Source organism: Salvelinus sp. IW2-2015, linkage group LG19 (genome assembly GCF_002910315.2).
Source record: "Salvelinus sp. IW2-2015 linkage group LG19, ASM291031v2, whole genome shotgun sequence".
Classification (NCBI taxonomy): Eukaryota; Metazoa; Chordata; class Actinopteri; order Salmoniformes; family Salmonidae; genus Salvelinus; species Salvelinus sp. IW2-2015.
In genome coordinates, this window is record NC_036859.1 from 24,602,331 (window position 1) to 24,616,828 (window position 14,498).

The window sequence follows — 14,498 nt, forward strand, 5'->3', positions numbered from 1 at the left end:
GGCTACTAAAATCATTCCAATCCTGATTGAAAGGCAAATGCAATTTATAGGAATTATAGGCTGATTTTAGGACCATGCGGACGCCCGGGAGCAGGAGGAGAGCCTGTTAGTGATTTAGAAAATGCGCATCGACACTGCTACAGAGAACGGGACTCGCAACTTCGCCGTAGCTGGATTGAAGTGGGGTATTTTGAGGGAATCTCGCAGGGAACAGCGCAACTTTTTCTCAAAACAGTTCACACTGTAGTAAATGGCTTTGGCTCACCCACCCTCAGCGCCCTTGTCACTTTGTCGTACCCTAGGTTTAGCTGAAATGACGCACCTGTGTGTAGCCTAATCACCCAGATAGATATTTTGAGATGAAATGGGATTTTTATGTTCAACATTTCTCTACTTCAATCATCCTTGTGCACTTGATGTTGGTGGGAATACACATTTAATTATTCAGGTATTTAAAAAGAACCTCTAGTACAAAATGATACTAGAGGTGATTTTGAAGTGATGGTTCAGGGGCATAACAGAACAGTTACATGAAGTGGCTCTTTTTAAAATGGCACCAAAACATCAGCGCAGATAGGTAATAGCTGATATTACATTGTTCACTTGTAACTTAAATTCAAAGGTACAAAAGCAAAGATTCTTCAACTTCATCCTCAGGGCTAAGGCCTTGATTGCATCCCAAATTACACCCTATTCCCTTTATAGTGCACTACTTTTAACCAGAGCCCAGGGCCCTAATCAAAAGTAGTGCACAACATAGGTAATAGGGTGCCAGTTGGAATGCAACCCCTTGTGTACAGATACAGTGTATGACCGTATGTATACAGTATATTACCAGAGGAAAAGCTCCAGTTGGGCATAGAGGAAGCGGAGGAAAGCCCTCCTGGTGGTGACCTCAGCATGGCAGTCATTAACCGCCCATCCCTGGTCACTGACACACTCTCCACTGATACACTTGGTCCCTGTCCCCAAAGACACCACCTGGGCTCGCCTCAGATCAAAACCTGACCACAATAGGAGACAAAAGGTCCTCTTACTAACCAACAACAAACAAAAATCAGCACAGTACACCTATACAATAGATTTGTGAGTATCTAAATGATACCCAATTCCCTATATAGTGCACTGTTTTTTTGTTTTACTTATTTGGACCCTATGGGGCCTGGCCAAAAGTAGTGCACTACATAGGGAATCGAATAGGGTGACATTTGGGATACAACCCAACTCTTGTCTTTTTGGATATCAGTTACAGTAACTTGGCCTCAGACACAGGAACACTCTCTACAAAGAACTTAATCTAATTAAAATATTACTGTAAAGATGGCAAAATAAATGGCTTCTGAATAAGAAATGACTAACAGGACAAAATATAATGCACCAGTCTCCTACTATATTGTTGTCTTGTTACAGCACCTCATGAAATATTTACAAAGACGTAATGACAGTCTTATCTCATCAATGGTAGTGGTATAAAGCTGCATCTTGTGTCGCAGAGCAAGCTGAGCAACTGCTTATTTTACTGTGAGGAATTCTATATGAATGAGCTGGCAGGGATTCCTTTTGGATTCACTGCCCTTTGGGGCAGCATTACCTGGGAAGCACTGTGCCCATAGAAATAGAATGAATAGAAAGTAATTCATTCTAATTCTATGGTTGTGCCCACGCTCTCATCTTAGGTATTCTATTAGATCCGGGGAGCTCTACTGTTTTTGAAGGAGAGTTTCCCATGCTGGCTTCAACTGAAGTCGCTTATGTGCACTCCCAGATGTGCACTCCTCGACTGGCTTACTGTGCTCTATACAGACCTATATTCAAAGGCATTTGATTAATTTACGACTTCTGCTGGTATCTACAGTTGTATAGGGAGAGATTTAATTTTAAATTGGACTTGTTGAATATTTTACTACCATATTAAAAGTCAATGAAATGTGTCATCATGGTTGCATCCCAAATTGGCTCTGGTTAAAAGTAGTGCATTATACAGTACCAGTCAGTACTCATTCAAGGGTTTTTCCTTATTTCTTACTATTTTCTACATTGTGGAATAATAGTGAAGACATAAAAACTATGAAATAACACATATGGAATCATGTAGTAACTAAAAAAGTTTTAAACAAATCAAAATGTATTTTATATTTGAGATTCTTCAAAGTAGCCACCCTTTGCCTTGACAACATCTTTGCACACTCTTGAAATTCTCTTAACCAGCTTAATCTGGAATGCTTTTCCAGTAGTCTTGAAGGGGTTCCCACATATGCTGAGCACTTGTTGGCACATATGCTGAGCACTCAATTGGGTTGAGGTTGGGTGACTGTGGGGGCCAGGTCATCTGATGCAGCACTCCATCACTCTCCTTTTTGGTCAAATAGCCCTTACACAGCTTGGAGGTGTGTTGGGTCATTGTCCTGTTGAAAAATGAATGATAGTCCCACTATGCGCAAACCAGATGGGATGGCATATCGCTGCAGAATGCTGTGTTAGCCATGCTAGAATTCTAAATAAATCACTGACAGTGTCACCAGCAAAGCACCCCCACACCATCACACCTCCTCCTCCATGCTTCACTGTGGAAACCACACATGCAGAGATCATCCGTTCACCTACTCTGCGTCTCACAAAGACACGGCGGTTGGAACCAAAAATCTCAAATATGGACGCATCAGACTAAAGGACAGATTTTCACCGGTCTAATGTCCATTGCTCGTGTTTCTTGGCCCAAGCAAGTCTCTTCTTCTTATTGGTGTCCTTTAGTAGTGGTTTCTTTGCAGCAAATCGACCATGAAGGCCTGATTCACGCAGTCTCCTCTAAACAGTTGATGTGTCTGTTACTTGAACACTCTGAAGCATTTATTTGGGCTGCAATCTGAGGTGCAATTAACTCTAATGAACTTATTCTCTGCAGCAGAAGTAACTCTGGGTCTTCCTTTCCTGTGGCGGTCCTCATGAGAGCCAGTTTCATCATAGAGCTTGATAGTTTTTGCGACTGCACTTGAAGAAACTTTCAAAGTTCTTTACATTTTCCGCATTGACTGACCTTCATGACTTAAAGTAATGATGGACAGTCATTTTCCTTTGCTTATTTGAGCTGTTCTTGCCATTTATATGGGCTTGGTCTTTTACCAAATAGGGCTATCTTCTGTATATCACCCATACCTTGTCACAACACAACTGATTGGCTCAAACGCATTAAGAAGGAAAGAAAATCCACAAATTACATTTTAACAAGGCACAGAGAATGCAAGAGTGTGCAAAGCTGTCATCAAGGCAAAGAGTGGCTACTTTGAAGAATCTCAAATATAAAACATATTTTGATTTATTTAACACTTTTGTGGTTACTACGTGTTTTCATATGTGTTATTTCAAAGTTATGATGTTTTCACTATTATTCTACAATGTATAAAATAGTAAAAATGATGAAAAACCCTTGACTGAATAGGTGTGTCCAAACTTTTGACTGGAACTGTATATATAGGGAATAGGGTGCCATTTGGACGCAGTCCATAGCCTACCTCTGGTCATTACGATGCCTGCCAGTACTTTGTGACGTCTGTGCGACTGGGAGGTAGTGCAGCAACAGTCAGCCAGCTCACTGTGTTTCTCTCTCACCAAGTGGAAGATATACTCTGCAAAGCACTGTTATCACACAAGTGGATGGATCACTGACAAATCAAACAGACAGCGGCCAAGATAACATCTATGTTCACATCCACATAAACATCCACATAGTGGAGCAAACAAACGTTTACCTACCAAAACAACCAGATAATAGTTGACATTATCCCATATGGGCTCTGGTCAAAAGTAGTGCATTATATAGGGGCTCCTAAGTGGTGCAGCGGTCTAAGGCACTGCATCTCAGTGCAAGAGGCGACACTACAGTCCCTGGTTCGAATCCAGGCTGAATCACATCCGACTGTGATTGGGAGTCCCATAGGGCGGCGCACAATTGGCCCAGCGTTGTCTGGGGTAGGCCGTCATTGTAAATAAGAAGTTGTTCTTAATAAATCTTCTTCAGGATTGGTGGGTCCTCCACGGGACGGTTGAGCTAACGTAGGCTAATGCAATTAGCATGAGATTGTAAGTAACAAGAACATTTCCCAGGACATAGACTAATCTGATATTGGCAGAAAGCTTAAATTCTTGTTAATCTAACTGCACTGTCCAATTTACAGTAGCAATTACAGTGAAAGAATACTATGCTATTGTTTGAGGAGAGTGCACAGTTTTGAACTTGAAAAGTTATTAATAAACAAATTAGGCACATTTGGGCAGTCTTGATACACAATTTTGAACAGAAATGCAATGGTTCATTGGATCAGTCCAAAACGTTGCATGTACACTGCTGCCATCTATTGTCCAAAGTCGAAATTGCACCTGGGCTGGAATAATACATTATGGCCTTTCTCTTGCATTTCAAAGATGATGGTACAAAAAAATACAAAACAACGGTTAGTTTTTTCTTTGTATTATCTTTTACCAGATCTAATGTGTTATATTATCCTACATTCCTTTCACATTTCCACAAACTTCAATGTGTTTCCTTTCAAATGGTATCAAGAATATGCATATCCTTGCTTCAGGGCTTGAGCTACAGGCAGTTACATTTGGGTATGTCATTTTAGGCAAAAATTGAAAAGAAGGGGTGGATCCTTAATTAACTGACTTACCTAGTTAACTAAATGTTAAATAAAAAAAGATGTATCAGGGAGAGTTGACAAAGAAGAAACCTCTGTTAGATTTATTGAAAGCACTGTCACAAGGTTCATCCTAAATGGTACCCTATTCCCTATATATATATTTTTACCTTTATTTAACTAGGCAAGTCAGTTAAGAACAAATTCTTACTTACAATGATGGCCTACCCCGGACAACGCTGGGCCAATAGAGCGCCACCCTATGGGACTCTCAATCACAGCCAGATGTGATGCAGCCTGGATTCAAACCAGGGACTGTGGTGACTGAGATGCAGTGCCTTAGACCGCTGTGCCACTCGGGAGACATACTGGACATACATTATTACATGAGTATTATATGCTAAGTATATCTCAGAATAATGAGATATTGACAATATTTAGTAGCTAGTTGATTACCAATAATAATTAAGAGGCTAACTCATCCACATAATTTACATAATTCATACAATACATATAATAATTCAAGTTATCGTCCCACCCATCCCCTGATATCAAGCTTGGAGAGATGAATGGAAAGGAAATATGTTGTCTAAATGGGGATGCACAAGGTCATGTGTAATGATGCATAATGAGCGTGTTAAATAATTATCTGTCAGATTAATATGCTCTTCACACCTCCCGCTCTTAATTTCAATCTCCTTCAGTCTGGGGCTCCTCCTTGATCACTAATAGGCTGTGATGATAATGTTCATTAAGGTGTCTAGCTAGATGACTGACTTTGAGGCACTTTTTGGAGGGCTAGGGATCAGTCTGATGAAAAACCCAGGATGTGTCCAAAAACCCAGGTGATGCCATCCTGAACGGTTACATCACTGCCTGGTATGGCAACTGCTCGGCATCTGACTGTAAGGCGCTACAGAGGGTAGTGCCAACGGCCCAGTACTTCACTTGGGCCAAGCTCCCTGCCATCCAGGACCTATATAATAGGTGGTGTCAGAGGAAAGCCCATAAAATTGTCAGAGACTCCAGTCACCCAAGTCATAGACTGTTTTCTCTGCTACCGCACGGCAAGCGGTACCGGAGCGCCAAGTCTAGGACCAAAAGGCTCCTCAACAGCTTCTACTCCCAAGCCATTAGACTGCTGAACAATTCATGAAAATGTACATTGACACCCCACCCCCCCCCCCTCTTGTACACTGCTGCTACTCGCTGTTTGTTTGTTACCTATGCATAGTCACTTCGCCCCCACCTACATGTACAGATTACATCAACTAGCCTGAACCCCTGCACACTGACTCAGTACCGGTGCCCCCTGTACATAGCCTCGTTATTCTTATTGTGTTACTTTTTATACTTACTTTTTTATTTTAGTCTACTTGGTAAATATTTTCTTCCTCTTGAACTGCACTGTTGGTTAAGGGCTTGTAAGCATTTCACGGTAAAGTCTACACTTGTATTTGGCGCATGTGACAAATAAAGTCTGATTTGATTTCTTAAGTAATTTTTCCTCAATTCCTTGCATCCTCTCTCCTCACCTCCTTCTCAAATTGGAGAAGAAGTTCAGAAGGGAGGGATTTTAGATCTTCTCCTCCAATACGTTTGAGAAGGAGATGAGGAGATAGGATGCAAGGAATCAAGGAAAGACTATTTGAGAAGAGACAGTTTGTCTGCTAGTAGCCAAACAAGAGCCTATGTCTTGTGGACAAACTCTCCATCAGCCATGGTAAAGCTTGCCTTCCTTTCCATTGACATGTCACACTCATGGAACTAAACTTCTGGGACAAATCGACTTACATTCTGAAAGCACCCAGATGAAAAAATACTACAGTTTAGTATAGAATTCTGTAATACACTGTAGTACACACTGAAGTATCGCTCGATCATGTATAGTACTTACTACAGAATGTTGTAGTAGTAGAATACTACAGTATTATCCGCAAAAAAACACTGTAGTAAATACTACAGTAATGTCTGCAAAAACACAGGTTTAGGAAAATTAGATTTTTGAGTATCCTCAAGGAGAAAGCCTCCACTTCTATGTCAAAGATAATAAAACAAAAACACTGTAGTAAATACCACAGTAATGTCTGTAAAAACACCACATTAAATACTACACTAGATTACATTCAGCAAAAACACTACAGTAAATACTACAGTATACTGCAATCCGCAAAAGCACTACATTAATTACTTTAGTATATACTACAGTTCTTTTACTATAGTATTTATACTATAGTTAACTGTAAATACTACAGTATACTACAGTAAATACTATAGTATTCACTGTAGTGTTTCTGCAGATTTTAGGCCGCAAAAACACTACAGTGAATACTACAGTAAAGTCTGCAAAAACACTATGGTGAATACCATAGTATTTATACCATAGTGTACTATTGTATTTTTGTATGTGTGCATAGCAGAAAAAGATGACAAGAGGTGCAGCTTTTCTGAGGCCAGACAGACATAACAGGGTTGTTTAGCTGCTGTGGTTGGGCATGCAGGACAAGACATCGTTAGTCCTTAGGCTCCTGGACATGGAAAGCATATTGATACGATACACTCCATTTGGTGGCAGTCAGAGCACCTCAGACAAATTCAGTAGGACCATTTAAAAGATGGGATGGATGCTCATACTGCAGCTATATAGTCAAAGGACAGGATATGTCCAATAACCCTGTTCAACCTGAGCACTTCAAAGAGGATGTGAATGAAATCGAGGCATAAAAAATGTAATGCACTGTGATTGTTATATCCAACTTACAGCAAATGTAAACACTGTATCTCAACATTATATTTCTTTTAGAAAATACTGAATATCAGTCAAAATTGAATATACAGGCTTGACCACGATTGCAAAATTACTTAAGATTAACAATTCTAACTTCCCATAGCAATATAAAATAGTAGAATTTCCCTTCCAGCTCAGAACCCTTAAAGTGGTTCAATTGGCCCTTTATCTACTTCCCCAGAGTCAGATGAACTTGTGGATATAATTTTTATGTCTCTGCATCCAGTATGAAGGAAGTTAGAGGTAGTTTTGCGAGCCAATGTTAACTAGCGTTAGCGCAATGACAGGAAGTCTATGGGTATCTACTAGTTAATCTGACTCTGGGGAAGTAGATAAAGGGCCTCCCGAAGTATCCTTTTAAGTTAGTAATGGTACTCACCTGAGGTAGCTGTGCGCTCTTGGCCCAGCTGGCAGTATTGCTGATGCTCCTCTCAGGACCCAGACTGATGTTAAACAGGTCCTGTAGGGCTGAGGCTGCTGCCTCGGCTTTAGCCAGCCTCTTACTGCGCCCACAGCCCTCAAATACCCTTCCATCCACCCGTACTGCCATCACAAAGCTCCTGATCGGCCTGCCTTTCTTTCTCTCTGTCAGGCAGACGTACCTCAAGCCTGGCATTAACTCATTGAGCAGAGCCACGGGCCTCAGTTCCCCGACGATAGCGGAACCGATCCTCTGCCTCTTCTGATTGTCTGAGGACATCAGGTCAAGGGTCAGGCGCACTAGTCTCCCATGGTTACAGATACTGGAGAGCAACTCCTGTCCCTTTTTCACTGTTCTGTAGAGTTGTCCTTGTGCTGGTGGTTCCTCGAACTGCAACTCCTTTCCCCCTGTTCTGTGATTAAAGATTTGGTCTTCCTGTGCTTCTGGCTGAAACTCCTTGAAGAGCGTGTCGGGGACGAGATCGGCCTGATCTGAGGTGAAGTCTGTTGGTGCTGTGGTGTTGATGAAGTTGAGGTTTCCCATGGTGATGTGAGCCTGATGGGCGTTGGGGAACTGGATGAAGGACCTAAGAGCAAGCTCTGCTGCCCTCATCTTAGCCTTCTTCTTGGTGGGGCCTCGGCCCTCGAACCTGAGACCGTTGACCTCTACTCCTACAGCGAACAAAGGGGCGTGAACTGGCCCTGTCTGAGACACTATCTCATACTGTAGACCTGGTCTCAGCTCATTCAAATGCACCAGGGCATTCTTCTTTGTGACAGACCAGGAAGTCATCATTGTCTTCTGACAGGTGGCATCACTCCCACGTGACGCTCGTCCCCCAACCCACCGTGCAGACGGAGTCGTGGCGCTATCTGACGTGAGACAATGGGCTGTCCTCTTACAGATCAATTGGAGTTCGTAGAGAAGCCTGTCTTTTCCTTCCACCAATGGCTGCTTCCTCTGTAGAGCAGTAGTCCTGGAGAGCCCTCTGGAGATGTCAGTGTAAAGAGCTGATGGATGATGTGCAGGTACCATGGTACAGTCCACTGTCGTCTTTCTTTTGGAGATGTCAGTGTAAAGAGCTGATGGATGATGTGCAGGTACCATGGTACAGTCCACTGTCGTCTTTCTTTTGGAGATGTCAGTGTAAAGAGCTGATGATGGATGGTGTCCAGGTTGTAGTATGGTGGAATAGTCCACTTGGTTTCTGCTGTCGCGGTTCTCCTTCACCTCAACGCTGCTGGTACCTGTTCCCGAATCAAGTCCAGAACAAACATAGTTGAGGAAACCTTTATGATTTGTCACATTTGGTTGATGAGATTTTCAAAAAAAGGAAACTACTGGACATGGGAGAGCTTAGCAAAAGGTTACGGGGGTGGGATGACCTGAAATATACTGCTTTTACAAAATGTGATGCTGTTTTCAAATGAATCACAATACCTTGCTCGTGTTAAAGTTTTTAGAATTGATAAACTGATACATTGGTGGTGTGCTACTCTGATTGAAATGTGGTGTGAGTGAATAGCATGGAAAGGGAAATATATAAATAAATTACTTGAAGTGTCTCCATGGTCTCTTGATGTTGTTGTCCCAATATCTCTAAACTTCATGGGGCCGATGAAAGATGACAACATACTTGTTCTCTCTGAAACACAACAGAGACAGGCAGTTACTGGGGAATCCACACAAAACATGACAAACCCCAGATATGTTAACCCACATAAGAGTGTATTTTCAGCACCATTATGTCATCTCCAAAATAGTTTTTGTCATGATGGAAGAGGGTTAGATATAGATTCATATAATGTACATATGAAATACCTCTACTGTATGATCTATATTGAGCTCCATATATTCAGAGCCCAAATATTATTTCCAGAAAAAAAAGAAAAAAAAGAAGAAAAAGGACTGAAGTAAACACTTTTATGGTAATAATGCAAACTTAATGTGTAAATCTGAATGTCCATTAGAATTATGCTGGCTGAAGGGATAGAGAGAAAACAAAACACAGGTTTATAGGCAACTGGAGTAATTGAAAGGTGTAGCTGATAAGACCAGAGGATTTCACACAGTGTCCCATTAATGGAATCCCTTACGACAAATCAGCCAATCAAACTAGTTTTATGTAGCCTAGTTGTCTCCTAAATGTTTGCAGATTGTATAGACAGCCAAGCAGTTTATTTGTTTGTTTTATCAATGATGTTTTGTTAATAGACAAAGAACTGTTAATCTGTTCACACTTTTTTTGAGCAGATGTGTTATTTTACCAGATAGAAGGAAGAATCGCATGCTGATGACAATTGTGGGTCACCTTAGTGACCAATAGTTCAAAGCAATGAATTTTCAAGTTAAAAGCACAGGGTGGTAAAAAAAAGGGGTCCATGGTCCACAATACTTATATTGTACGTACAGTATGTATGTACACTGTATGTATGTATTACATAGATGTATTATGTTGATGTGAATTTTAATATTGCATCTGGAATGTTCTCAAATTCTTTTAACTTCTGTAGATGGATAGCATTGGTGACTGTTGTAGCTACCATCAGCTATAAACTGTCCAAGAAGTTCAGCATGTTCTTGCCCTTGAGGAAAGACAGTACGCATTAGAGAAAATCACACAAAACATTTTAAATTATGCTTAGCAAATGAGATTATCCAAAGCTGTCAGGCCTCACACATTGGATGGGAAGCGGGCGCTTTTCACTTTCCTTGCCATGCCTAATTTCATTATTATATTAAACATGCTTCATTAACAATGACGGGATTAACCAAGTTTGCCTCAGGAGTTTTAAAATAATCAAACTGGAATATTATGCTGTGATATGAGATTTTACCCTTAACATGTAATGTACATAATGTGATTCTCCAATGAAGCCTCGGGTTTGTGGAGCTGTGATCGTGTGATGATAAATTATGAAAAGTGTAAACAGTGCCCTACAGTAGGAACAAATGGTGCCATTTCATTAGGTTGAGAAGGCAATGTATGGGAGAGAGAAATATGTCAATTCAGCCTCATAGCTATAACTAAATATAACAACTAGGGGACTGTCACAAGATGAGAATAATAGGGGATCCTGTCTTCAGAAATATCTGAGATAGGGCTAGGTCGAGATGTTTGACCGGTGGAGGAAAGCTGCAACTTCAAATTAAATCAAATCAAACTTACTTCCACAAATGAGTTCTGGTGAAGAACGACTGACATGTCTCTACTTCAAGATGGTGAGGGACCTTACATACCTTCCAGAGTGCAGTGTCTTTTAGCTATTGTATTACGCAGCAGGGAAATGTTTCATTAGAAATATGACTGTTTGCCTTGAATTCACTGTACTGTATTTAGTGTATTCAATATTGTATACTGTATTTAACAGCATTAAGCTTAAACTCTTACAGGTAGTGTATATAGCTAAGTCCTTGTTTCCTGTCAGGGTATAGTCAGATTAACCTGAATTAAATCTAAAGGCACAGTCTAATACACATCTTGCTAACGCACGTGTAATCCACCCAGAATGGGGATGAGCTAAATGCCTAGGCTACTGTCGGCTTATAATATTACTGGTTGTATCTAGTCTTCATGTTAACCCTCACATTCTTTATAATTGAGACTAGAGTTCTATCTAGCGTCTTTGGCTTTCAAACTGACAATTTGGTGCTTGTTTTGAATAAGCATTCTCTTCTATCAAGTCAGTTAATAATGATGGAGTTCAGAGAGAGACACTAGCTAAGCAGCTCGTGACAAAATACAGTTGTATGTTTTTGAGTAAATGACCCCATAGGCTGCAAGAATGAGGGTCAGGAAAGAGCAACGTACAACCTTCCCCTGCCGCACCAGTTGAAAAGCCTTAGAATTACATCATTGCATTTACATCAAATTTTCTCTGTGTTTTTGGTTCCCATCTCATTTTTCTGCATTTAATTTACTCAAATTTCACAGGAACTGCAAGGTGTCACAGTGAAGTATGTGCATTATTTATCCAATTACTTTTCTATAATACACTTATTAGCTTATCAGGTCTGCTGACATGCAAAAATCTGAATTTTCATTTGTGAAAGTGACAGTAATATAAACATGCTGTTGTTGGTGAGGTGGGTTTTTCTGTGTCTAAGCTTAAGTTTAACTGGTGCAAACGTTGGATATGACCTACTATCCAGCCACCTCTTTTTCCTACTTCCCCTGATCTACTTCCTTTCTCAGACTCTATGTGCATGCCAAATGGCACCCTATTCCCTATATTGGGCCAAATGTCACCCTATTCCCGATATTGGGCCATGGTCAGAAGTGGTGCACCATACAGGGAACAGGGTGCCATTTGGGATGCAGACTCCCAGTGCTGCTAATTGGTGGTGCGACAGCAGGTAAATCCCAGTGAAATTTGTGTCTCTGGGTTCAGGGGCCACAACCCAGACCATCCCACAGCACTGCTGCACCAGTAACGTAACAACCCAGACCATCCCATAGCACTGCTGCACCAGTAATGAACAACCCAGACCATCCCACAGCACTGCTGCACCAGTAATGTAACAACCCAGACCATCCCATAGCACATGCTGCACCAGTAACGTAACAACCCAGACCATCCCATAGCACTGCTGCACCAGTAACGTAACAACCCAGACCATCCATAGCACTGCTGCACCAGTAATAAAACAACCCAGACCATCCCATAGCACTGCTGCACCAGTAATGTAACACCCAGACCATCCACAGCACGTTGCACCAGTAATATAACAACCCAGACCATCCCATAGCACTGCTGCACCAGTAATATAACAACCCAGACCACCCATAGCACTGCTGCACCAGTAATATAACAACCCAGACCATCCCATAGCACTGCTGCACCAGTAATGTAACAACCCAGACCATCCCACAGCACTGCTGCACCAGTAATGTAACAACCCAGACCATCCCATAGCACTGCTGCACCAGTAATGTAACAACCCAGACCATCCCACACACTGCTGCACCAGTAATGTAACAACCCAGACCATCCCACAGCACTGCTGCACCAGTAATGCTAACAACCCAGACCAACCCATAGCACTGCTGCACCAGTAATGTTAACAACCCAGACCATCCCACAGCACTGCTTGCACCAGTAATGTAACAACCCAGACCATCCCATAGCACTGCTGCACCAGTAATGTAACAACCCAGGCCATCCCATAGCACTGCTGCACCAGTAATATAACAACCCAGACCATCCCACAGCACTGCTGCACCAGTAATATAACAACCCAGACCATCCCATAGCACTGCTGCACCAGTAATATAACAACCCAGACCATCCCATAGCACTGCTGCACACCAGTAATATAACAACCCAGACCATCCCACAGCACTGCTGCACCAGTAAAAAATAACAACCCAGACCATCCCACAGCACTGCTGCACCAGTAACGTAACAACCCAGGCCATCCCATAGCACTGCTGCACCAGTAATGTAACAACCCAGACCATCCCACAGCACTACTGCACCAGTAATATAACAACCCAGACCATCCCATAGCACTGTTGCACCAGTAATATAACAACCCAGACCATCCCACAGCAACTGCTGCACCAGTAATATAAACAACCCAGACCACCCACTAGCACTGCTGCACCAGTAATATAACCAACCCAGACCATCCCACAGCACTACTGCACCAGTAATATAACAACCCAGGCCATCCCATAGCACTGTTGCACCAGTAATATAACAACCCAGGCCATCCCATAGCACTGTTGCACCAGTAATGTGTTAAACGTCACTGTGGGACTACAGGGGAATGGTCCTATTAAAATATTAAAAATTAAAACCATTAAAATAACATAAAATTGATCAGAAATACAGTGTAGACATAGTTCATGTTTTAAATGACTAAATTGCTGGAATATCTACATAGGCGTACAGAGGCCCATTGTCAGCAACCATCACTCCTGTGCTCCTGTGTACTACTCCCTTCACAGAACAGCGCAAACTGGCTATAACCAGAATAGAAAGAGGAGTGGGAGGCCCCGGTGCACAACTGAGCAATAGAATAAGTACATTACGGTGTCTAGTTTGAGAAACAGACACCTCACAAGTCCTCAACTAGCAGCTTTATTAAATAGTACCCGCAAAACACCAGTCTCATTGTCAACAGTGAAGAGGCGACTCCGGGATGCTGGCCTTCTAGGCAGAGTTCCTCTGTCCAGTGTCTGTGTTATTTTGCCCATCTTAATCTTTTCTTTTTATTGCCAGTCTGAGATATGGCTTTTTCTTTGCAACTCTGCCTAGAAGGCCAGCATCCCAGAGTCACCTCTTCAAGTTAGTTTTTGTTGAACCTGTAGACATCTAAATACATTGGAAGCCATTCTCATTCAGTTCAAGCACAGAGAGTAGAAAGGCCATGGTTACATCCTAAATGGCACACTATTCCGTATTTAGTGCACTACTTTATGGGTTCTGGTCAAAAGCAGTATACTAAAATGGGAATGGGGTGCCATTTGGGACGCAAACATTTTGTGGCTCAGTTGACTAATCTCTGCTAGACCCTGATTGCCAGTTCTGCTAGGGAGATAAGGATACCTCCTGGACCTCTTTTTAAGAGGTTGAGCAAATAACTCATTTTTATCTCATAGTGGACACTCCACCTCTTGGCTAAATGCATTGTTTGAGTTGACTGGCTC

General features: G+C 41.8%; 1 protein-coding gene across 1 annotated transcript in view; it reads right to left on the reverse strand.

Moving 5' to 3' along the window:
- LOC111979047 (double-stranded RNA-specific editase B2-like) overlaps nucleotides 1-14,498 on the reverse strand; it is a 37,221-nt gene that overhangs the window by 7,392 nt on the left and 15,331 nt on the right. Inside the window, exons 2-7 of the mRNA XM_070448915.1 lie at nucleotides 9,399-9,488; nucleotides 9,010-9,090; nucleotides 8,270-8,865; nucleotides 7,802-8,200; nucleotides 3,510-3,633; nucleotides 836-1,004 (exon numbers count right to left, since the gene is read on the reverse strand). Coding sequence (XP_070305016.1) covers nucleotides 836-1,004; nucleotides 3,510-3,633; nucleotides 7,802-8,200; nucleotides 8,270-8,865; nucleotides 9,010-9,090; nucleotides 9,399-9,488 — 1,459 coding nt within the window. The remainder of the gene's footprint in view (nucleotides 1-835; nucleotides 1,005-3,509; nucleotides 3,634-7,801; nucleotides 8,201-8,269; nucleotides 8,866-9,009; nucleotides 9,091-9,398; nucleotides 9,489-14,498) is intronic.